The sequence below is a fragment of the Vipera ursinii genome (assembly GCF_947247035.1).
Source record: "Vipera ursinii genome assembly, chromosome: 2".
NCBI lineage: Eukaryota > Metazoa > Chordata > Lepidosauria > Squamata > Viperidae > Vipera > Vipera ursinii.
In genome coordinates, this window is record NC_139513.1 from 190842807 (window position 1) to 190866593 (window position 23787).

At 40.5% G+C, this 23787-nt stretch overlaps 1 protein-coding gene and 1 long non-coding RNA gene across 2 annotated transcripts in view; one reads left to right on the plus strand and one right to left on the minus strand.

The window, feature by feature from the left end:
- HAO2 (hydroxyacid oxidase 2) overlaps window positions 1-12837 on the plus strand; it is a gene marked incomplete at its 3' end in the record, with an annotated part of 28031 nt that extends 15194 nt beyond the window's left edge. The window contains exons 4-7 of the mRNA XM_083353154.1: window positions 8274-8489; window positions 9024-9182; window positions 11041-11110; window positions 12782-12837. Of these exons, the coding sequence (XP_083209280.1) occupies window positions 8274-8489; window positions 9024-9182; window positions 11041-11110; window positions 12782-12837 (501 nt within the window). The remainder of the gene's footprint in view (window positions 1-8273; window positions 8490-9023; window positions 9183-11040; window positions 11111-12781) is intronic.
- Window positions 4938-5398, minus strand: LOC310634641. Its single transcript, XR_014491286.1, has 4 exons — window positions 5368-5398; window positions 5226-5267; window positions 5084-5123; window positions 4938-4996 (listed from the first exon to the last, which is right to left on the minus strand). It is a non-coding gene; the product is annotated as an uncharacterized lncRNA (long non-coding RNA).
- Window positions 12838-23787: the final 10950 nt, after the last annotated feature.

Genomic DNA, 23787 nt, shown 5'->3' on the forward strand with positions numbered 1-23787 from the left:
TAATGACACCTTTCTTTCTCTTCAGAGACCGGAATTGTGAAGGTTTCAGAGGAAGGTTTCCTTTTAGGGTGTTCAAAGCTATTTCTGCTATAGCTCCCACCAGGTCATTATTAGCATTGCATAAGATGGCTTTTCTCTGTCTTGGTCCGGCCTTTACTAAGATTTTTAAAAGCCCCCAATTTCTACGTACCCTCTCTGACATCTTAAATGAACTAGTGCTAAGGCAGCCGGGCTACTGCTTTTTACACTTCTTTTTCATTGTGTAAACAGCAGGCCAATCAGGTGGAAAGAGACCTGTTCTCAACCTGTAGGATTCTGGAGTGGTGGCTGCCAAATCTACCAAAAGGTACCCGTGTGGTTTGTGAGTGGCATCTTGGAATACTTCTAAAAAATACTTTGTGTTAGTGGGGTACATCTGCCTGGCCAGTGTGACAATTTGCATCTGATCACGGGGGTTGCTGAATAAAACCAAATATTTGGAATTCAGAGCTATTGTTCTCATTTTCTTGCCTTGAAAGAACAGGTTTTGTAGTATGAGAATAATGCTCAGGTTTCTGTGATGAACGTACTGTGTAAATGCCTTCTCTATTTGATCGCTCTCACTGGCCGATGTCATGAGATCATCTATCACAGCTAGAGTAATTTGATTTGGCGGAAACAAATCATCATCTTCAAAAGAAGACGGAAGCCCCTCAATAAACTTAATATAAGGGAATTTATTAAGCAGTTCTTTGTACAGAGGTTGCCAACAGCTATAAAACCATACAATATTTTGAGGCAATTGAGACAACACAACATCACCATGTTCTAACATTTGTTTGATAAAAAAAGATTTGCCAGAATTGGACGGACCGCTTATAATACACGAGAAAGGGTGTACAAATTGTGCAATATTTTCTGCCATCCTTAATAGCCGTAAGGTAGCGTACAGTAATCTTCGCTCTTTAATAACCTTTTATTATACACTACTTTTAGAGTTTTTCGGAGGACCCGCGTTTCAAGGGACCACTGTTTCTTAACCCTAACAATCCCCAACTGTTCTACCCTGATCTCTTTTTTTCTCTCTGCACCAGACAGACAATAATCATCTACCAAATCTTTCAAGCTGTCAAAATTAACCTTTTTGCTGTTACCGCAGTTCAGTGTGATTCCCTTCACCTTTAGCACTGCTTCACCGTTGGACAAAGCATAGGCATACGTTTTGGGGCCAGCCGCAACAAACTCTGTTATCGTAGTGTTTGGAGGAATCTCACTTGTCAGCTGTCCTAAATAATCACCCAAAGGTGGAGTCCACGCCCCCTCTCTACTTACAAAAATGACTGAATCGGTGTCATGATACAGGCATCTATCGCCCAGCCCATCCAGCAGCCTGTATAATTCCAGTCGTGCATACGCTGTTGTAAAGCTGGCAATGAATACGTTAGTACATGAGGCTTTGGTGGGATGACTCTTGGCAGTTTTCCACGTCACAACGGCTGTCTCGCTATCCACAAACTCACAGGAGGAAACATCATAATAGGGCACAAAAAGGTATTTGAATAATTCTTCAGGGTTTGTCACCACAGATGTTGTCAGGTGATTGGTGCTCTGACCAAACTTGCCCCACAGCGAGTTTAAAAAAAGTTTGGCAATCTGCCTTTTTGCAGGATTTACCTCAATGTGTTCACGGCGTAAGCGGACGCCTTCCATCTTTTCATAATCACGAATATATTGCTCTTTATCCTGTTCTGTTTTGCACCAGTCAGGGTAACCGCTGGCCTCCTGTTTCTGTCTGAGATGTGCGTTAATATAATCTGAAAATAGACCCTTTGATGTACTTTCAAAATGCCAGATCTCATAGATTTCAACAATTCTGTAACCTTTTTCTAAAGCTACATTCAATTCAACAGTACACCATGTTCCAGTCAGAGCTCTTTCCTCATCACTGTGTTTACAGGGGGTAGTTTGCAGTTTTTCTGTGCAGGTTGCACACAAACTAAACATTAATTTGCCCCCTGATTTGTGGGGTAGTACAGGAAAATAGAGATTCCTTGGCGGGTACACTTTGACTTTGGCTAACCCAAAATATTGCTTTATGTCCCCAAAATCTTGGTAGATAATTTGTGGATGCCCAATTGGGTACTCCTTGGTCTTATTCACAAAGGGGTACAAACTGGTGAAATCGTAATATAAGATTTGTTCACCAGGTTTTGGTTTGTAGTAAAGACATGTAGCATTTGTTCTACCACCAAAAAAGGCATCTCGAGGTATCAAAGGTACTGGGAGCTTATTCTCAACCAGAAACTGCTTCAAAGAGGTGTCAGCCTCCACCAAGGCCCTCCATTCGTGTTCCCAGATGCAGCGCACAGCATAACCCTGGCTCCTGAGGTCCTCTTCTTTAATCCTAGTACGGCTGTGCAGGGTGCCATATGTTGAACCAAGTAAGTTGTTGAAGTCTCTTTCAGAGTAGCAGACAGGGCACCCATGAAAAAAACAACCATAAAATTCAAAAGCTGTGGGGGTGTCATTTATGACAGCAAAACCATCCAAAAAATATTTGCCTACTTGTTTTTCACCCCCCTTCAGGGCATGCTGGATATTGACGTTCTCAGTGTGCTCTATGTACATCAACCATTGTATCGCAGGTGCTGAATACCTTTTCTGGGTCTTGTGATAATTATCCATAGGAGCCAAAGCAATGGAGTTGTTTTTCAAATACATGAACCGGTACTGTGCCATACAGACAGATGCCAGTGTGATATATTGGAAGGGGTCAATGCAACGAATCACTATCTCCTCAACAATATCCCCACCGCCCCTCTTGACGAACTCACGCTCAGTCATTTCCATTACCTGTTCCCTAAATCGAATACATGCTTCTCTTAGTATATCAACATCCTGCCTGCAATAGTAAGCCAGAGCCTTCTTTAGTTTAAATACAGTACCTCTATTAGCAGCGTGCCATTTCAGGAATTCTTCTCTCTCACCGGGCATCATGGTTTCAGGACTATAATACTTGGCTTCAGGGAGCAGCCCAACGTAGTCCTGATTGGCCATTGTATTGAACAAATGGGGGAAATATCCTTTGCAGCCTTGAAACCCCATAGCTTTGGGTAATTTACTTAATTTAAGGGGCAAAAATGAGAGGCTATCAATAAAACGGATCTTGTAAGCTGGTAGGGTGATACACAGAAGTTTCCCTCCCTGGCTTATAAGTTGAACCCTAACCTTTTCCCGGATCAACTGCCTCAGTACTAGGTACCCATCATAACCTTTGGCATTGTGAGCGATAAAAGTGCATCCTTTAAACTTATCATTTATAAATGTCTTTACAAACTGATCCAGACATCTAACACCGTAACAATCCCACATCACAACATCTTCGTCATCATCATCCTTCAACATATCCCTGGCGCATGCATAATTAGGTATATGTGTGCCAGTTTCTTGGCAGCATTCGAAATCATAAATAATGTACCTTTGGCCAATTCGTGGCCGGACCAGCTCTTTTAGAAAACATAAATGATATTCCAAACTTTCAACCTTCTCGGAACACTGCCCACACTTGGGTTCCTTGCATTTCATGTGGGGAGTAAAGACGTAAACCCCACACTTTTCACAATATTCTTTACTCTTACAGTCAACTTTTCCCTCCGTAGCTAGCTGTGCGTGAGTTTCAAAACATACCTTAGAATGACAAACCACTTTGCACCTATAGCAGCGCATCTTTTCCTTCTCTACCTGCTTGCATTCTTGCTTGAGACATGATCTGCAGATATATTGACAACCATGACTGAATTTATGGTGATAGTGTGTGTGGCAAAATTTACAGAAATAGCGTTCGCCCAGGAAACCCTTTATATTTTTGATGGCATAGTAATGATTGTCGTGTAACAATATAAATACTATTTTTTCTTGCTGTGGGAGGCCTGTAACAAAAAACCTCCATCCGTCCTGCAGATAAAACAAGATCTTTATAGTAACCCCTAAAGCTTTTTCAAAGAGGTGTATCTGAGAAAAGTTAACCATGTTTTCTGTGGAAATACCCAGTCTGATGTGAAGTTCCCTGGCCCTGGTAATAATTTCTTCATTACTAAGACCCCCGCCAATGAGCCAGAGCAAGCAGCTAGCAAAACACAGAAATACGCCTTCCACATTGAAATCTACTAGGTGACGTCTTTTTTTCTCCAGTACTTTGGTGATCAGCACAGTACTTAACTTCCTAAGCCCTCCCCCCTCATTGTTCCTCACAATGGTAACCACTAATTGTAAATCTCCCCCCCACAATATCTCTGCTTTACTTTGAAGCAGATTTTCAACACTGGTCAGAAATTCATCAGCATTTAAACCATCCATATTCCTCCTCAGAGAAAAGAGAGGATGATTTAACCCGTCTGCATCCAACCGGAGTTGAACAAAATCATTTGCACCTATGTCTCTAGCAACATTATTCAATATATGCTGTATAGCATTATGAATAGCATCTATAGCATGTACAAAAGACTGTATTTGGTCAACATTAACGAATCTATATCGCCGGTAGTATTCCACAGCCATGAAATTTCGGATAGGATGCTCCCACTCTTGCACCAAATCCAGATAAACATTGTTCGAATTCTGAGAGTTTGCAGAGTTAGTGCTTTGTAGCTGGGGCATAGAATGATTTATCTCCTCTTCTTGTTGAGATTCAGGTGTAGGTTCACTACTATCACTGTCTGCTGGGGGTGCGGGGAGTTCGCCTCCTTGCATTTTTGCTTTTTTGCAGGGCGGCCCTGGTTAATCAAACAAACAAAATGTTATCACCTACATTCCTAATAATGTAATACAAACACACACACCCCTTTTTTAGATTATAAAATAATACGATTGGATTTGTAGTTGGATAAAATGCTAGATGTTATACCTACTAACTCTTGTGCTGTGTGGCTTGTGCATGGTTGAGGGGTCATGCCATTCCGGGGTCCTTCCTGCTCTGTGGGTATAGTGAGATCCACAAATGGTTGATCACCTTCCCATTCTGAAGGAAAAGAAAAACCCAATGGTCAGAAATGTTGCAGAAATTTTTGTAAGAATCTGAATGTATGTAGGTATGAAAAACAAATACCATTATAAAACCTCAGACATTCGGAATCAGTCAGTTCCATCTAGTAAAAGAAAACAAACATGCCAAGAATATTATAATCACATACTTTTTTTTTATATCTAAGAGGGACAGTGTTTCAAATTTTAGCAATAAAACTACTTACAAGATCCGCACCCCTTACACATTCGGAATCAGTTAATTCCATCTAGTAAAAGAAAACAAACAGGCCATGAATATTATAAATGCATTCTTTTTTATATCTAAGAAGGGCAGTGTTTCAAAATTTTAGCAACAAAACTACTTACTAGATCTGCACCCCTTACACATTCAGAATCAGTTAATTCCATCTAGTAAATGAAAACAAACAGGCCATGAATATTATAAACACATTTTTTTATAGCTAAGAGGAACAATGTTTCAAAAATTAGCAATGAATTTACTTACATTTGTAGCATCCATTCTGTAAAGAGGGTCTTCTTAGCAGATAACAGGGGTCCAGAGGTATGAATATGTCAGAAACTGACAAACGTGTCTGGGTTCAGTATGAATCCTACTTTTTTGTACACTCTGGCTTTCTCAAAAATCACATCGCCCACCAATCAGGTAACCCCCAGCCAAATGATTAGATTATACATCTGTGACTAGCACCTGATAGGCTTAAACATGAGACCAGCAAATGTAAACTTCATAGTGTTAATAGTTTCTTGTAATTAATTCTGCTGAGTTTTTCACCCCTTTTGACCAGTACACCCTCATATCAAGAAAAAAATATAATACAACTTTCATGTGATTTGTAAAGTACATTTTATTATAAATTTCATAGCGTTAACAGTTTCTTGTAATCTATTTCTGTTACATTCTGACATATGATCCTCTTCAGAGACAATGGCAATTTGGCTTCAATCTTTGACATTAATGACAGTGGTTCACGCATAAGAGCTATACGATATATAAATTTCTTGACCTCCCCAAGGGAATCCCTGGTAAAATATAAGTTATTCACTTTGTCAGAAATACTGATGATGACCCAGAGAACATGAGGCATAGAAAGTCTAAAGCATAAGCTGCTAATAAGCTCTGTTTCACTGGTTCCATCCGTATGGTCTTCATCTGATTGTAGGCACCCCATTAAACAATGGTGTAATATTTTAATGATACACGCTTTCAGAATCTGAGGCATGCTGGCATTTTGAGATTCCACCGTTTCTAAAACAGGAAATAAGGTAGAATTAGTCTAGCTGTTTCAACTAATCAAAATACTGTTTTCTTAATTTTTATATTTACTTACCATTTGATGTTTTGCAGAATCTGCAACAACAAGGTTTTATAAATTCGTTGTCTTCCACGACGCCACGTAGGTCAGGTCCTTTTCTTATTCTACGTCTACGCTTGGGAGGTTTGGGGGTCAAATTTACATCAAACAAATCACCATCAATATTTGCCATCTTCAAAAGACTGCTGGAATTAATTTGCTAGCTGTTCAGACCTGCCTGTACAACATCCTCACGCATGCTATGACACGTCCTTGAGCCTTGTGCCTGTCCAGAATCACGGGGAATGACATGTCCAGACATGCCCACAATACACATACCTAATACATCAATCTGTTCTGGCCATTCAGAAACGCTTCGCTTTTGCTGTAAGGTTAGAATAAATTTTATTAAATCTCTGCTATGAACGGTTACGCGTACATATGAATTCGAGGGAGTTGCAAATGCCAAAATATAAGTCTTTAGATTTTTACAAAGGTAAAAAACCAGCTGTGGGCTTTAAAAGGCCTGTGGTTTTTTCCCCCTACATTCAGGGAAAATGTTTTTAAAATTGCCTGGTTTAAATGCAAACCCTGGAAGCCTTTTAGGTGATCCTTTTTCCCCCCCACCCCCAGCTTTTGAGGTATTGATTTTTAAAACTCCACAAAAATTAAAAGCATCATTAGGCTAGAATGATTAGAAATAAAAAGCTTTTTTTAATTATCACCCCCCCAAAAGCAGGGTTTTGTTTCCCAAAAACACAGGTTTCTTTTGGATTTGCACGTCCATGGAATTAGTCTAGGGCTAATGTAATCAAGTACACAGAAGCTTGACCGCCACATGTTTGTTGATGGGATTAGGTTTGGGAAGCACCATCTGGAAATAGGGCTATCACCTTATATCACACCTTATCTGCTAGGGTTACCCATGCTTATTTTGATGGGGTTGGGCAGACACGTCATATCCGGCTAGGGTTATGGCCTTGTGAGTCCTGTACCATGAGGGGTGGGGTGTGGATTATGCACGTCACTTCCGGGGAGGAGGGGTGCGAACGTCACTTCCATTTATGGGCATGGCCTGGTGACGTAATCAGCACGTGGCTTTGTTTACTTTGATGACGTCACTGATCAAAACTACTGATAAGATCCATTAAAAGTTTGTATGTACTTATACTACTGAGGACAACCTTTTTGAGCTCTTTAAGATGGAAACACCAAACTTTTAGTGATGCACCATGGGGGTAGGGAGGACAGAGAAATGTGTTTCCAAGTTACACCTACCTCTCCTTGAGAAAAGGGTCATGCAAAGGCAATGCAATCCCAGATGACAAGTTTTCCTGGTTACAGTAAATGAGTTCTTGGGGTAATTGCTCAGTCTCTAACAGACTGTACTAAGCAATGACCAGAAAAAAGAAGAAACCTCCTTAACTATGAAAGGATATTTGGCATACTGGAGAGTATTTTAACACTTATTGTCACATCCCTTGCAATCTCTTGCAAACTTATGAGGCTTCCTTATAACAAAATGAGGAATGGCAAAATGTTGCCAAAAGGCTACTTATATACTAGGAGTTAAAAAGTGAAGCACCAGAAAATTTTGGAGGGTGTTCATTAAATTTTCCAGCTTTAAAGTCTGATGCTCTGGTTGTCTTGTCAGCAAAACAGAAGGCACCTATGACAGCCTGCTGGACAATTCTTAGGTGAATTTAAGCATTCCATGGGACATATGCAAGACACCTGGAAGCGCCTCATAAAAAGATAATTATTTTGGAACAGCAGATTTTAACAAAGGCATCAATGACAGGAAAAATAAGTTATATATAAAGCTAATCATATTACTGGAGAAGTATTAAATTATAATAATGTTGCAGGACTAATAAGCCAGCATTTACTTAAGCAGACATATGTATACTAACAGAACATACAATGGCAATGATATTTCAATCTTCCTCTCTCCTTTAGGATGAAGACCAGACTGAATATGGTCTACCCTCTGGATCCATAGACCCATCTATCAATTGGAATGACATCACCTGGCTACAAAGCCTGACCCAGCTGCCAATCATCATCAAAGGGATTCTGACAAAGGAAGATGCTGAGCTAGCTGTGAGACATGGTGTTCAAGGGATTATCGTATCCAACCACGGAGGAAGACAGCTAGATGGAGTCCTTCCTACTGTAGGTCATGAGCCACTGTTTATCCTATTTGCAACCTGGCTATAGCAAACAGTGTTGCATTTTCATCGTAAGGGTCCTTCCTGAGGAAAGTTAAAGTTAGAAAGCTATAACCCCATTTAAAATGTGAGATCCATCCAGTTGCTGGGGTTCCAAAACAGCTTTTGCAAAACTTGTTAATAGGATGTTAATTTATTTTAGGTCTGTCTTGGAAAAGAATTCCTGAGTTTAAGCACAGTCCCTGAAGATCCATTTCCTTCTCCCAATCAAATGGATAGCAGGGCTTGTTGAGATATACAAGAGGTTCTTGGCAAATAATTTTAATAGACAACCAGGTTATACAGAATGCTTATGTCCTTCATATTAGAATAGAAAAGAGCTGTAAGGGACCTTGGAGGTCTTCTAGTCCAGCTCCCTGCTCAAGCAGGAGGAGCTGGGAACTAACCGAAAAGGGGTCTATTTGTTTTAGTTAAGCACTTACAAGTTGCCCCATTCCATGCAATTGTGATAGTTTGATTTGATTGATCATGTTTGCAGATTGCTGCTCTGGTTGAAGTTACTACCGCAGTGCAAGGCAAAATTGAAGTTTACTTAGATGGTGGAATACGAACTGGGAATGATGTATTGAAAGCATTGGCACTTGGAGCAAAATGTGTCTTCATCGGCAGGCCTACTGTATGGGGTCTGGCTTATAAGGTGAACATAACTCCCTGCATACAAGTAGCTATGATAAAAAGTTGAAGATAAATAGCTGTCTCTATGCAAACAACTGAAGTCAGCTTCCCCTTTTTCTTTAGATTTGCACTCACTAGATAATGCTTCCCATTTGATTTCATACTGCATGCCTGTCTAAAGATCAAGCTTAATGTACAAACCTGATTTATTCAATAAGCTTCATTACATCTGCTTGTATTCACATACACACATTTTTAGATTTACTTCATGTCTCTGATGCAGCAGGCTCTTAGCATGACAAGTTATAATTCAAGCAGGAATAGTAGAGAAAGATCTCTATTCAGAAAGGGAGTTTTAAATCAAGTTGGTCATTTACCATAAGAAAGGCTAGTATTCAGAAAGCAAAAGCTGAGTTTTTACAAACAAGTTCTTGGTCAGGCATAAAAAAAATCTAGCATTTAGTCTTGCTCTCTCAGGTGCTTGAGCACATCTCTGTCATTTTATATATCATTATACCCTTTCTTATAAAGATAAACCTAATTATAGCCACAACAATACACTTTACTGAATTTTATGATAGCTGGAGGCATGGAAGTTTAGAAAAAATGGAAAAGAAGAAAGAGATGGTATGTTGTAAGGTCACTAGAACTGCACTAAAATGAAAGCTGTACTTAAACCATTCTGGAGAAAATTAAACTCTCCTTGCAAGGCATCTGCAAGAGGGTCAAAAAAATCAAGTTAGTAGCTATGATCATATAATCAAAACCTTGGCCCGTTTTACATGTTTCACATAACACACATTTAAAAAGGGAGGACCTTTGCCATATTGACTTTTTCGGCTCTCCCCCTTCCCCTCCATGTCCCCATTTTCTGATATCCAATAAATAAAATCTTATCTTTTTTTCTGGACCCACCTGATAATTGTATCTCCTAACCCAGAACTGATCCCTGTTTGCCACACTGGTTCCAGTTTCTTTCTGGTTACGAGCTATGTTCAAATAAAATACTGTAGTAACTTAATAATAATAATTAGTAGGAACATAAATCCATGATCCTTAGGTTCTTCTAGGAACAAATTTGCAAGATTCTAAAATTTACTCCACTAAGCACAAACAATTATACTGACAGTAGCTCATGTTAATTCTTAGAAAAATCTAAGGATCATGGTCTCAAAAATTCACAGATCATTTATTGTTAAGACACATATCTGAGAAACGGCAAATAGCTTTAAAAAAATATGTACAAAATAAGATAGCTTTATTTTTTTAAAAAAGGCAATAGAAACAATTTGCACATTTAAAAAATTCTTCTCAATGCTTTTATATGAGCACCTATTTACTTTGGTGGAACTAGCATATGAAAAGTCTGCATGGAGGTTAAATATGTAAATGAAACCAGAGACAGATTTTAAGGATTTATTTTAATCCATGAAAAAAGTTGCAACCCAAAATAATACCAAGAAACCTGGATGGTAAATGAAATGGTTCACGTGGATTCATACATAATAACTAGTTCAAACTTCCCTACTGTGCCAATTTATTTGGTCTCTCAGCAATGCTGTTAGAGATAGTGAAGATTCCCAAATACTCTTGGGAATGGCTAAGAGATAAGTAATATTTTTTGAGAACTGGAAATGGAATATATACACCTCTTTTTCCCCAGTCAAGGCACTAGCATCTTGCTCAGATAGGGTCAACAGGTTTTACATAATTTTAAACGCTGACAATTCTGATTAGAAACAAAATAAATAAATAAATATACAGCCAACATCATAGAAAATGCTGTTACTGAGATCCTTTTATTTGAAAACGGCAGGATTTTCTATATTTTCAAGCTATGTTAGCCACATCATTTACAATGCCATTCATTTTTGAGACAGGGTAAAGAAGGACTTCAAGAAGTTTTGAAGATTTTAAAAGATGAATTTTGTCTGTCAATGGCTCTGACAGGTAAATACATTTTTAATTTACTGTTGTATTATAATTTTTCATTTCTTTGATTGGTATATAATAACAATAACAATAAAGTTGGAAGGAATCTTGGAAGTCATCTAGTCCAACCCCCATCTCTATGTGTTGATTAGATTTGGAAGGCCACCCGACTTAGAACTACTCTGAGCAGCTTACAGTACAAAAACAGAAAAACAAGGTAGAATTTGAAGTAGCTTTTCAGTTGTGTCCCACATATAATACAAACACTGATAAGGCTACATAAACACTCCATCCCAAGGCCTTGGGAAACAGCCATGTTTTTAAATTTTCTGGAACACTGTTAGTGTGGAAGCTGGCTGTCTTGGGGGAGGGGGGTGTCTTGCACCAGAGGAGTAGCATTTTTTGATTAAAGGGACTTGAAGGGCACCAACTCTATTCAATCTTACTGATCAGGCAGAAATCACAGGGAGATCGGCAGGCCTATCAAATAACCAGGCCTAGGCCTTGAAAATAATAATAATAATAATAATAATAATAATAATAATAATAATAATAATAATAATAAAAAGTTGGAAGGGACCTTGGAGGTCATCTAGTCCAACCCCCTGCTCACGCAGGAAACCCTATACCATTTCAGGCAAATGGCTGTCCAGTCTCTTCTTAAAAACTTCCAGTGTTTGAGCATTCACAACTTCTGGGGGCAGGTTGTTCTAACTGTCAGGAAGTTTCTCCTTAGTTCTAGGTTGCTTCTCTCCTTGATTAGTTTCCATCAGTTGCTCCTTGTCCTGCCTCAGGGGCTTTGGAGAATAGTTTGAGTCCCTCCTCTTTGTGGCAGCCCCTGAGATATTGGAATACTGCTATCATGTCCCCCGCTTGTCCTTCTCTTCATTAAACTAGACATACCCAATTCCAGCAACCATTCCTTGTATGTTTTAGCCTCCAGTCCCCTAATCATCTTTGTTGATCTTCTCTGTACTCTTTCTAGAGTCTCAACACCTTAAATTGCATCTGGAAATCCACTGGCAACCTGTGCAACTCAATTCTATATAATGTTGATATATTCAATTTCAAAACTCATAAGGTGAATTTGAAGAGGAAAGTGTTTTCAGCTGAAAAGAAATTGTATAGGTGGCCCTTGACTTACGACCACAATTGAGCTCAAAATTTCTAAGCAAGACATTTGTTAAGTGACTTTTGCCCCATTTTATGACCTTTCTTGCCACAGTTGTTAAGTGAATCACAGCAATTGTTAAGTTAGTAACACAGTTGTTAAATGAATTTGGCTTCCCCATTGATTTTGCTTGTCAGAAGGTCACAAAAGGTCTCCAGGACACTATAACTGTCATAAGTATTAGTCAGTTGCCAAGCAAACAATTTTGATCATGTGACCATAGGGATGCTGCATTGGTCATTAGTGTGAAAAACGGTAATAAATCACTTTTTTCAGTGCCATTGTAACTTCGAATGCTCACTAAGTGACCTGTGGTAAATCTAGGACTACCTATATTTGAAAGTCAGGAAAGGGGGGGGGGCGGGAATGCAAAATTAGATTTCCATGTTTAAATGTACTTCTATTCATCAGCTCATAACAAGAAACTTAAATCTGTTTTTTAAAAAAAATTATGAGCCTTAATTGTTTTCTGGGTGTACTAGTTTCCTTTAACTATTTGCATATTTTCTTTCACTTAGGCTGTAAAAACGTCTCAGAAATTGGCCGGCATCTTGTTCAGTATTCCAAATTGTAAAGAACTCTTGTGTGGCACTTACCGGACCAGAAGCAGTATGCTAGCTAAAGAAAAAGCCCTGGATGATTAAAAACAAGGGGGAAACCTCAGCCACCATCCACATTTCAAAAAGTTTGTCTGATGAAATTTTTGCAGTCCCCTGAAATGAATGGGACACAGAAGCTTATAGCTGGCCTATATTGAACTGTGAATAACTGAGAGGCCCAGTTCTTTTGCATGCCTGTCTTCATGACAACCAGCTAGGTTAACATTCCTTAAAAACTTTCAGTTTTACCACATTCTTTTCCCTGGATTATGTGTGTGAAATGCCATAGTATCCAATGACTTATGTGTTTCACTTTGAATAATATAATAAAAATAAATAAAGGCATTGGTTACTTGGAATGGCAATATTAGACCACAGAGTCCAAGTACAGTTCAGAGATGAAATCTCAGTTAAAACATCCAAGACAGGTTTCTATCCAGCATCTGTCTGAACATCTTCAATAAAAGGGAAGCAATCAACTCGCTAGATTAAAGATTTTTAGATTTCTTTTTCCTTACTAGAACTTGTCTTTGCAAGTCTGAACTGCTCCCAGAGGATCAATCAATCCATCAATCAGAATTCTCCATTCCTGATCAATATCCTGGAAATACATCAGCCAATTTCTATTCATCTTCCAGTTAAAAAGGAAAACTAGCTGCCCATCCATGACTGTAAAAACATTTCGACGATGCTCTGTTTAAATACAGTGACGTCACTAGGGCAACAGGAAGCCAGACCTGGGTGATGGTAAAAGCCCAGCAATGGCTTCATACGATTGCCAGGGAGCACAACTCATTTTTGACTGGATTTGCCCAAATCCATCTGGAATGATAATGTATTTATACTTTGTTCATGTGACAGATACTTGAAGAGCACTCTTATAGGGTTATCACCCTTTCAATAATGTCTTCTCAAAATTAAGCGTGCTTAGCAATGTTCATTATTCTTCACAGGGCTTGGTCTCTGGGCCCATGAGCAGAAACTAAATTGTTGCCCTCTAATCTAATCTAATCTAATCTAATCTAATCTAATCTAATCTAATCTAATCTAATCTAATTCCTAATCCTAATCCTAATCCTAATCTAATCATGTGTTATTCTCCTGAATTCTTAAAGGGAACCAAATACCAGATATCAAAAGTGAACAGACTGTACTTGAAGGGGTCTCTAATCAATCCAAAATAAAATAGAACAAATCCTGTGGTTTAGAAATTGTACTGTATAGTACTGTGTTTATATAATCTAACAATGTGCTTGTCTTTTCCAAAGCCTCATTAAGCAGTTCATTCTTATTTATATTTTAAATAGCCACAGCTCCATGTGCCTAAAGGGAATCTAATCAATCACTCATTATTATTCAAATAATAGAAATTAAATCAGTATACTCTGTGCATATTTTTAAAATCCAAGTACTGAGCGCAAACCTTATAACTGTAGCTAGGATTTGCTCATCATGACTTTTTATCTATAAAATGGGTGGGTAAACTGTAGGTAAGCATCGCCAGAACGTCTTGCCAAAATTTAATTGTAAAGCCACCAAATTTCAAAGGAATGATTTTTCACTTTTGAAACCATGTTAAAGTATTATATTCTGTCGCAACATTGCAACTCAGGGAAAAATATCACATCACAAATCCTGCAGCCTAAAACTCCAAAATAAGAAAAATGCATTCTCTAACCACAAAGAGATTGATTAACCCTGCAGCAAAACGTGTCTCTTATTTTTACTGCTGTGGTTTAAAGAAAGCTGCTCAAAAAAAAATTATGACTTCACAAAGTCACAAAATACTAAATTTTTGCTTGTAATCTCGAATTCATCGAAGTATATACTACTCTCTGCAATAAAGACCAAAACACAAACTTCAAAATGCCAACTCCTTTGGCTGTCATTTTGGCTATCAGGAAATCCAGTGTGCCTTGGCATTCCTAGATCTGGCTGTAAGCCACCCTTTCAATCTTTTTTTTTTAAATTTTTTTAATTTTCATTTTTTCCAACTCTCCCCCATACATATCAGTAAATATACCATAATATTTTATCAAGTATTAACATACATTCTTTTTACATTCTTATCTGTCAGATACTCCTAATAAAATAAATACACACACATAAATTTTGGTGTTGCTCGTCCATTTCCCCTTTCACTGTATCCACACTCCTTCTCTTTCTTCCCTACTTCCCTCTTCTTCCTCTCCTCTCCTCTTTCCTTCACCACTTCCCTCCCATTTCTCCCTACTTCTCCTCCTCTTCTCCTCCAAGCTTCCTACTTCTTTCCCCCCCTCCTCTACTCTCTTCCCTCTCTCCTCTACTCTCTTCCCTTTCATTCCTCTTCTGATACAATTCAGGGGTAATGTCCAAGCAACTCCTCTCCCTAGATTTTCAATATCTATATTAGATATTGAAGGGATTTTATTATGCTTAAGCTTGATGTTAGTAATATTGATATTAGTAGTGATACTTTGCAATCATCTTTGTTTATGTGCAAGCAGCTTTGTAGGTGCTTTATATTGGGGAAATAGTTATATAAAAGCAAACGTTTCATGTTTTAGATACAGGGGATTGCTTACATGAAAAGAGCATGGGGAGGGGAGGGGGGAAAGGAGTTGCGGATGGAGCCTGGGTTGTTGTGTATGAGTCAATTATTTTTCTGTACCTTTTGGTTCCTAGCACCAAGACCAGATCTCTTTCTTCTGGAAAGGTATAAAAGGTGGAAGACATCTTTCCTGGTTATTGCCTTCATCTCTCTGCCAGCCACGAAGAGAGATGTGGCCACCCAACTCTATTTTGATCAAAATAAAAGTGGTTTGCTTGCTGAAACCTCGGCTCATTTTGGCTCATTTAAATTCCTGAGTAATGCTGGGGCAATTGTGAGGCTAAGCGTAAAACCTTACATCATAATAAGTAATTTTCTAATTGGGAATTATATTATCAGGCTGCAGCATTATCACGGATGGGAAAATGGATCTTACTGAGAAACACAAGATTATTGACGTTAGAGGGACATGATTTACAGTTGGGATGGCATGCTTTCATATGGTATGGGGAAAATAGGATACATAGCTATTTCCAGAGACACCATATAAGGAATTCTTTATTTGTGGTTTGGGAGAAAATAAAGAGAAAGCATTATTTGAAGGTTCCAAATTGGCTGTCAACTATGGAAGCGCTAATACACCCCAATATGTTTAATATGGGAAATATTATAAGATATAAAGACTTACTAACAGACACGGGGGAGCTGAATAACTGGGAATAACATAACTCTGCTTTCAGTTCTCCATGGCCTTCATTTGGGGCCTGCCTTCCTGTTCCACAAATAACTGACCTTGTAGCCAACTCATAAATCCTTAGATAAGAAAATGACTTATCACTTATCAGCCCATCCAACAAGGGTCTCCCACAATGACAAAGCTTTCTAAGTAGCCTCAAGGATTTATGTGGGATGTGGAAAAACATGCTGAGCTCTTTGAAAAAGAAGGACAAGTACATGGAGATTTAGTTTTAATTGTCTATGGTTATTAGAGACAGCCACAGAAATACCAAGTCCAGATCTCTGTTTTTTCAGACTGAACTAAATGAAGCAACTGGGGCAGCAGATGGTGAAGGCAGCAGGAAGGACCTGGGTACTTGGTTCAAATTATGTCTACTTTTATTTTATTAGATGTTTTTATCCCAGTTTATTGTTTTTATAAATAACTTGATGTGGCAGACACATCTAATACTCCTTTCCTCCTCCTATTTTCCCCACAACAACAACCCTGTGAGGTGAGTGAGGCTGTGGGGACTAGAACTCACAGTCTCCCAGGTTCTGGCCTACCCCCTTCATCACAAGGCCAACCTGGCTCTCTTTGTTGGAGTTAAGCAAAAAGGATGCCCCTTCTCCCAGCTCTTCTCTAAAAATGACTAGCCATATTTAAATGATAGGATATAGATGAGAGCAAACTAGCAAAGAGACATAATTCTCAGCCTCTCAGAGAAAAAAAAAGGTTCTTTCAATGATTGTCATTATTGCCAGGTAAGTGATTGACAGTTTAAAACTGATACTTGGTCCAAAGATATTTTTTTTAAAAAAAACAGTATATAAATTTGAAATGCATGCATTGTATTAATAAACACACTGGATTATGCACAAAGTGATTTAGTCTATAGATTAGACTGAAAGGTCTGAAATGCTTATGGTGCAGAATATTGGGGAAATTTGGCCATTGGATTTTCAGTCTCGATATGCAAGATGGAGTCTATTTCAAAGTAAAGGCCCATAGGAATTTATTGCAAATTATTTTTGCTTCTAACATCTACAGATAAATGAGATAAGTCTTATGTCAAACTCAGCACTGTGCTCATTGTCAAAAGTAATAGAAATGAAGAGGATATTTGAAGCACACAGTCAGCTACAATACTGAATGATGGCGGAGGGGGGGGACAATGCAAATCACTTCTTTCTTACTCAGAAATATAGGAAAAGGAATGGTGGAACCTGGGGGCAGAGTTAAAAGAGGGATCAGCCTAGAATTCCTACGTAGCTACAAGCAGACTAAATTAAACCCATTTGAATTCCAAACACTCCAAGCAGGTGCTAACCAGTTAGTTGAGAAAATTCCTGTGCAATAGGCTGTCTAGTAATAAATCGGTTTAATTGAACTGTTGAAAGAAAAATCTTCAGGGTTCAGTCCAAGCTGGGAATAAACAAAATGGAGACTGCTTTAGAAAGGTTGTAGTTTATTGAACAGCAGAACCACAAGACATGTGGCTCTGGAGCAGCTGACCACACGTAGCTGGGAGTGGTGGGTTATTATAACTTCTTGGGCTTTTGTGTTTGGAGTTGTTTCCTGTTCCTGTGGCATGAACCTTGACCTGAGCTTTTGAGTGTATCTGTCAGGACTCTTGGAACAGTTTCTTTCCAAAACGAAATTGTATTAGGAGAAGTTGATAGCAGGCATGATAGGCAGGATCTGAGGGTTTCCCACTCAGATCACTAGGTTAAAAGAGTCCCAAGCATAACCCCGCCCCAATAGTTCATCCAGTCAGTTTGAATGGGCCAGGCGTTAAGTCTGCTGTAGGAAAGGAGCTGATAACGGGGTCCTTTCCCATGCTTGTGAAGATGTTGTTGAAACTTTGCACCTTCCCTTCCACAGCGAGAGATAAGCCAGATGGCCAGAGGCACATTCCTATCTCACCTCAAGGAAACATCAAGGGAGAGACTGTTCAAAGAGTAAGTGGCCTTGAGTAAATTACTCTTCTAATCTGTGAGTTGAAACTTGAAGGAGGGCGGCTTGTTCCATACACACACTCTCCTTGCCTGAAGAGTTAAAAACTTATGAAACTACTTGCAGCCAGAGGCTCCTGAAGGCGTATGTGTCTTGCTTTGTTCTGAGGCTTGCCAGAAACGTGGGAGCATTTGGGGAAAATTGGAGCAAATAAAGGGTGGTTTGAACTGCCAGTTGACTGTTTTGCCTCCGTGCTATGCCCTGGGTCATCACACCATTCTAGTACAACTCGGACTTCCCAGGGTCCATCTCTATGCCACTCGGCGAGATGCAATACCCCAGGTGAATTTCCTTATGAAATTCACATAGACAATTTAGCATACAGGTGAGCTGTCTGGAGTTTTTTCAGTACCATTCTGACTAATTTCAGAAAGTGGCCATCTCTGTTGGCTGGTGCGGCTTGTCAGGGGGTGGCAGCGGCTGTAGCAACAGCTGCTTCTTCTTTGGCACTGGTGGAAGGGCCTTGGACTGATGGTTCCCCCCCCTTCATCTGTTCCTTCGGCTGAACCTGGGTTGGCGGTTCCCCGGCATGGGTCAGCTTTCTCTTCCTTCATGGAATCAAAGGTAACTCTCAACATGTCAATATCTTGCTCCAGGAACCGGCTGGAATACGGCGGGCAGTCGTCCTCGTGAAAAATCTTCAGGGTTCAGTCCAAGCTGGGAATAAACAAAATGGAGACTGCTTTGAAAGAAGGTTGTAGTTTGTTGAAGAGCAGAACCACAAGACATGTGGCTCTGGAGCAGTTGATCACACATAGCTGGGAGTGGTGGGTTATTATAACTTCTTGGGCTTTTGTGTTTGGAGTTGTTTCCTGTTCCTGTGGCATGAACTTTGACCTGAGCTTTTGAGTGTGTCTGTCAGGACTCTTGGAACAGTTTCTTTCCAAAATGAACTTGTATTAGGAGAAGTTGATAGGCAGGATCTGAGGGTTTCCCACTCAGATCACTAGGTTAAAAGAGTCCCAAGCATAACCCCGCCCCAATAGTTCATCCAGTCAGTTTGAATGGGCCAGGCGTTAAGTCTGCTGTAGGAAAGGAGCTGATAACGGGGTCCTTTCCCATGCTTGTGAAGATGTTGTTGAAACTTTGCACCTTCCCTTCCGCAGCGAGAGATAAGCCAGATGGCCAGAGGCACATTCCTTTCTCACCTCAAGGAAACATCAAGGGAGAGACTGTTCAAAGAGTAAGTATGTAGGAACAGCAGAAAGGATACATTGTAGCAAAGCAGAATAACATACCACAGAGCCTTCCCCCTTCCCCCTCAGGAGAATGGCAGAACCCTCAGAAAGAAATGAGATAGATTCCCACCCGAGGGAAAGAATGGTTCTGACATCTTGCCCTCCCTTAGAAAAAAGAAAGATCCACCTGTAGAAAATAAAACAGAAAAAAGAGAGACAAGGATTAGTCTGGTTTATCTGGGTATGCAGCATGAAACTTACTAAGTAGTCAGCAGGCCCTAACATGATGTTTCTGAACCCAACCATTTTGGGAAGGCAGCAGGTGTTTCCATGCTACTAGATATTGGGTGGAACCATGATGCTTCCTGGAATCTAGGATTTCTTTTATTTCAAAATGTTGTACACCTTCCACCATGATTGGAGGTTGGGAAGGAACTGTAGCTGGCCTTAAGGGTGATTGCAGTTCATGTTTTAAAAGACTGCTGTGGAAAATTGGGTGAACCTGTCTGAGTTTCTTTGGGAGCTCTAATTCTACAGTGACAGGATTGATTATTCTTTTAATGGGAAATGGTCCCACAAATGTTGGTCCTAACATTTTTGAGGGCTGCAGGGATTTTAGGTATTTCGTTGACAGGCAAACTTTTTCTCCTACTTGAAATGGTTTGGGTTCACTTTCTTTCTTATCTGCTTGGAATTTATATGATTCCCTTGCTTCATCTAATGTCTTTCTCACGACTGGCCAGGGTATTTTGTAATTGTGCAATTACAAAGGGATGGTCTGGTCACTCGATGGGAGTTCAAGCATTGGGTTAAAACTTTGTCCCATTGCCACCTGGAAAGGAGTGTAGCCCATGCTGGTATGTACTGCATTGTTATAGGCAACTTCTGCGAACAGGAGCATCATAGGTACTGCTCCAGTACTGAGTTCGACCGTTCAGTCCCACCATTTGTCTGCAGATGGTGACTAGATGACAACCCCTGTTTGGTTCCCCAACAGTCCCAGGAATGCTTTCTGATGTGAACTGTACCTCTCTATCTGATATGATTTATTGTGGGGCCCCATGAAGTCAATAAATATGCTGGACGAACAGATAAAATGTACTTGTTTAGAGAACAAATCCATCATGACCCAAATGACTGTGTTCCCCCCACTTTCCGGTAACCCCACAATAAAGTCCATAGAGATCTCTCTCCAAGGCGCTGATGGGCTCACTACTGTTTTCAACAAGCCTGGGGTCTTTCCTTGCCTTCTCTTCACCACAGCACAAATTGGACAACTGGCCATGTAACTTTCAATATCCTTTTTTTATTGATGGCCACCAAAACTGCAGTTTCACCAGGTGGAAAGTTTTTACACACCCAAAATGACCAGCTGATTTTGAATGTGGCATAGCCACATGAATGGCAGTCTCTGGCTTTTTGGGATGTACAGCTTTCCTCCGACCCATGGTAAACCATCGGTCATGATGCATAGGTTCTTGTGGCTTAGGAACCATTCATCGGTTTCTAGCACCTTTGTGAATTCAATGCCTGCTTGGCTCGCTAGGGGCTTTTGAAGTTTGGCTTGTGTTCAGATGGTGACTTGTGCTGCTAATTGCTTTGATGGCATAAGTGGGTCTGTTATTTCTGTTCGGTTGCTATTATACTGGGGCAGTCTGGACAATGCATCTGCTAAGAAATTCTTCTCCCCCGGCAAGTGCTTTAGAGTGAAATTAAACTGGTGGAAATGCTGTGACCATTTCGCTTGCTTAGGGGTCAGTTTCCTGGGTGTTTTTAGTGCTTCCAGGTTCTTGTGGTCGGTCCATACTTGGAAAGGAATTTTGTTCCCCTCCAGGAAGTGCTGCCAGGTTAGAAGGGCCATCAGACTGCGTAAGTCTCCTCCCAAATTGCATGATAGGCAGGATCTGAGGGTTTCCACTCAGATCACTAGGTTAAAAGAGTCCCAAGCATAACCCGCCCCAATAGTTCATCCAGTCAGTTTGAATGAGCCAATCCCCAGGCATTAAGTCTGCTGTGGGAAAAGAGCTGATAACGGGGTCCTTTCCTATGTTTGTGAAGATGTTGTTGGGTCTTTGCACCTTCCCTTCTGCAGCGAGAGATAAGCCAGATGGCCGAGGCACATTCCTTTCTCACCCCAAGGAAAAATCAAGGGAGATTAAGTATGTAGGAACAGCGGAAAGATACATTGTAGCAAAGTAAAATAACATACCACAGAGCCTTCCCCCTCCCCCTCAGGAGAATGGCAGAACCCTCAGAAAGAAATGAGATAGATCCCCCCCTTCAGGGAAAGAATGGGTTCTGACAGTGTCCTTTTTGGTATTGTAATGGTGGTGGGTTAATCCTATTATGTCCTAAAGGTCATGTCTTTAGAGCTTGGGTGGGGAATGTAGATTTTAGGGGTCTTTGTCTTTCTAATCTCATCAGCTGAAAGCTTTCTGGCTCCAGACTTTCTGAATGAATCACCAACTCTGCATTTCTACAGAGCTGGTTTCTGCTTGGGGCAGGGAGAGGGAGTTGGTTTCTGGGAGCTGGTTTTGTCTTAGGTTTTGTCCCATTATTCCTTTGGGGAAATATAATATTCTGCTTTGTATTACAGGTAGTCCTTGTTCAGTGACTGCCTCATACAGTGACCATTCACTGTTACAGCTGCAACTGTGTTTTATCATCGTACTTCTGTTTTTCCTTTTGCTTTAAAAACCTACAAAGGTCATCAATGCTAGGATTGGTTGCAAAGTTACTTTTCCATCGCCTTCATAACTGTGATTGGCCACTGTATTAGGCAGTTGCTAGATGAAGCTTACCTGCACTTTTTTCCATTCTTCTTCCCTTGTCAACACCTCTCACATGGCAGCTTCTCTGGAAAATTTTTTGTCTTATTTTGTTTGGTTTGGGCTTTTTTTACAAATCACTGGACAAACCTAGACAATTGAAAGCAGCCATTTAAGCCATCAGAGCCAATCCCCTGCTTACTGCATGGAGCTAACTGAAAGAATTCGTCAGAAGAGCTCCCAAACCTCTGCTTGAACATATTCATTGATGGACACTCATCACCTTCCTTAATTGAGTTTCACAGTTGAACTGATTTGCCTTAGATTGGTAGGGAATTTTTTATAGTAGGCTCTGCCTTCCTTATTGTTAGATGAATATTCAGAGGCTGGGAGGAAACTGCTAACAGGTGATGGTAAACAGACCCTCCCCCCGTTTTTTTTTAATTCTGATCACACACCTTGAAATCTAATTCAAAAAAATCTTGAGATACATCCAAATGTCAAATATGATCCAGACAGTTGTTGGCAACATCAGTTCCACTGTATATGCTTGGCTGCTGCATACGCAGCAGATGTGAAAATCTACTTCCATTCATGGGTCCCTCATCCATCCTGGATGCTTCTCTGTGGTGTCAGATGTGGCTGTTCTGGCCTAGATCTTTGGCATGTGTAACCAACTGCTACCTGTTCCTCAATAGCCTTGTCCAGGCCTGGCCCCCACAAATAACTCCTGGCTAAGGCTTTCATCCTGACTATGCCAGGGTGTCCCTCGTGTAGTGACTGTAAGACCTTGTCCCTAAGTTTCTCCGGATCTGCTACACCATAATAGGCATCCCTTGTGAGAAGACAGCTCATGTCTGCTCGTGAAGAATGAAGCCGCTGGGGGAGCAGTAAACACGACCCATCAAACTCGACCCAGCAGCCCTGCCAGTTCCATTCATCATGGAGAGGCTGTAGACGGCGGAAGCGGAGAAGCGGCGGAGGAGGCTGAGATTGATGCCATGCATCAAAAGCAAGGAAGACAGCAAACGCGGTGAGACAACAATGGAAGCCAGCAGAAGACACCAACGACTAGCAAATGCACAAGCTGCCACTGCAAAGAAACCACTCAAAAATGTGCTAGCTGCGGGGGAAACCATCCGAGGGTGACCTGCAAGTTCAGATCTGTTAAGTGTCGGTCCTGCGGTAAGATAGGACACATAGCAGCCGTTTGCCGAAATTGCACGCGGGACAACTTGCATGAACTTCAATCGGTGGACGCATAGCCTAAAGTCCCCTCATCTCAATTCTCCTCAGCCCTCTCTGACCAAATTACACGGGAACAAGGTGACCGTGTCACACATGGACATTCACCGTGTTCTCACACCAAAAATCACATTAGAGGTTCAGTTGCAAGGGTTACCTTGCAAGATGAAACTCGACTCCGGATCTGCAGTCTCCATCATTTCTAGCGATACATTTAGAGCAGTTTGCAGCTGGAGCAAACGGTGGGCTCCTTTGAAGCCCAGCAACATTCAGTTAGTGGATTTCCAGCACACACCCATTAAAGTTAAGGGGGTGGCCACCATGTTAGTGGGGTTCAAGAACTTCCAGGGTCCTTTGGATGTCCTGTTAGCCAAGGGCCGGAGGACCAGTTTAGTGGGGCTTAATTGGTTTCAGGCTCTGGGAATAGGGTTCTCGGGAATCCATAGCACCCAGACCAAAAGCCTCGAATC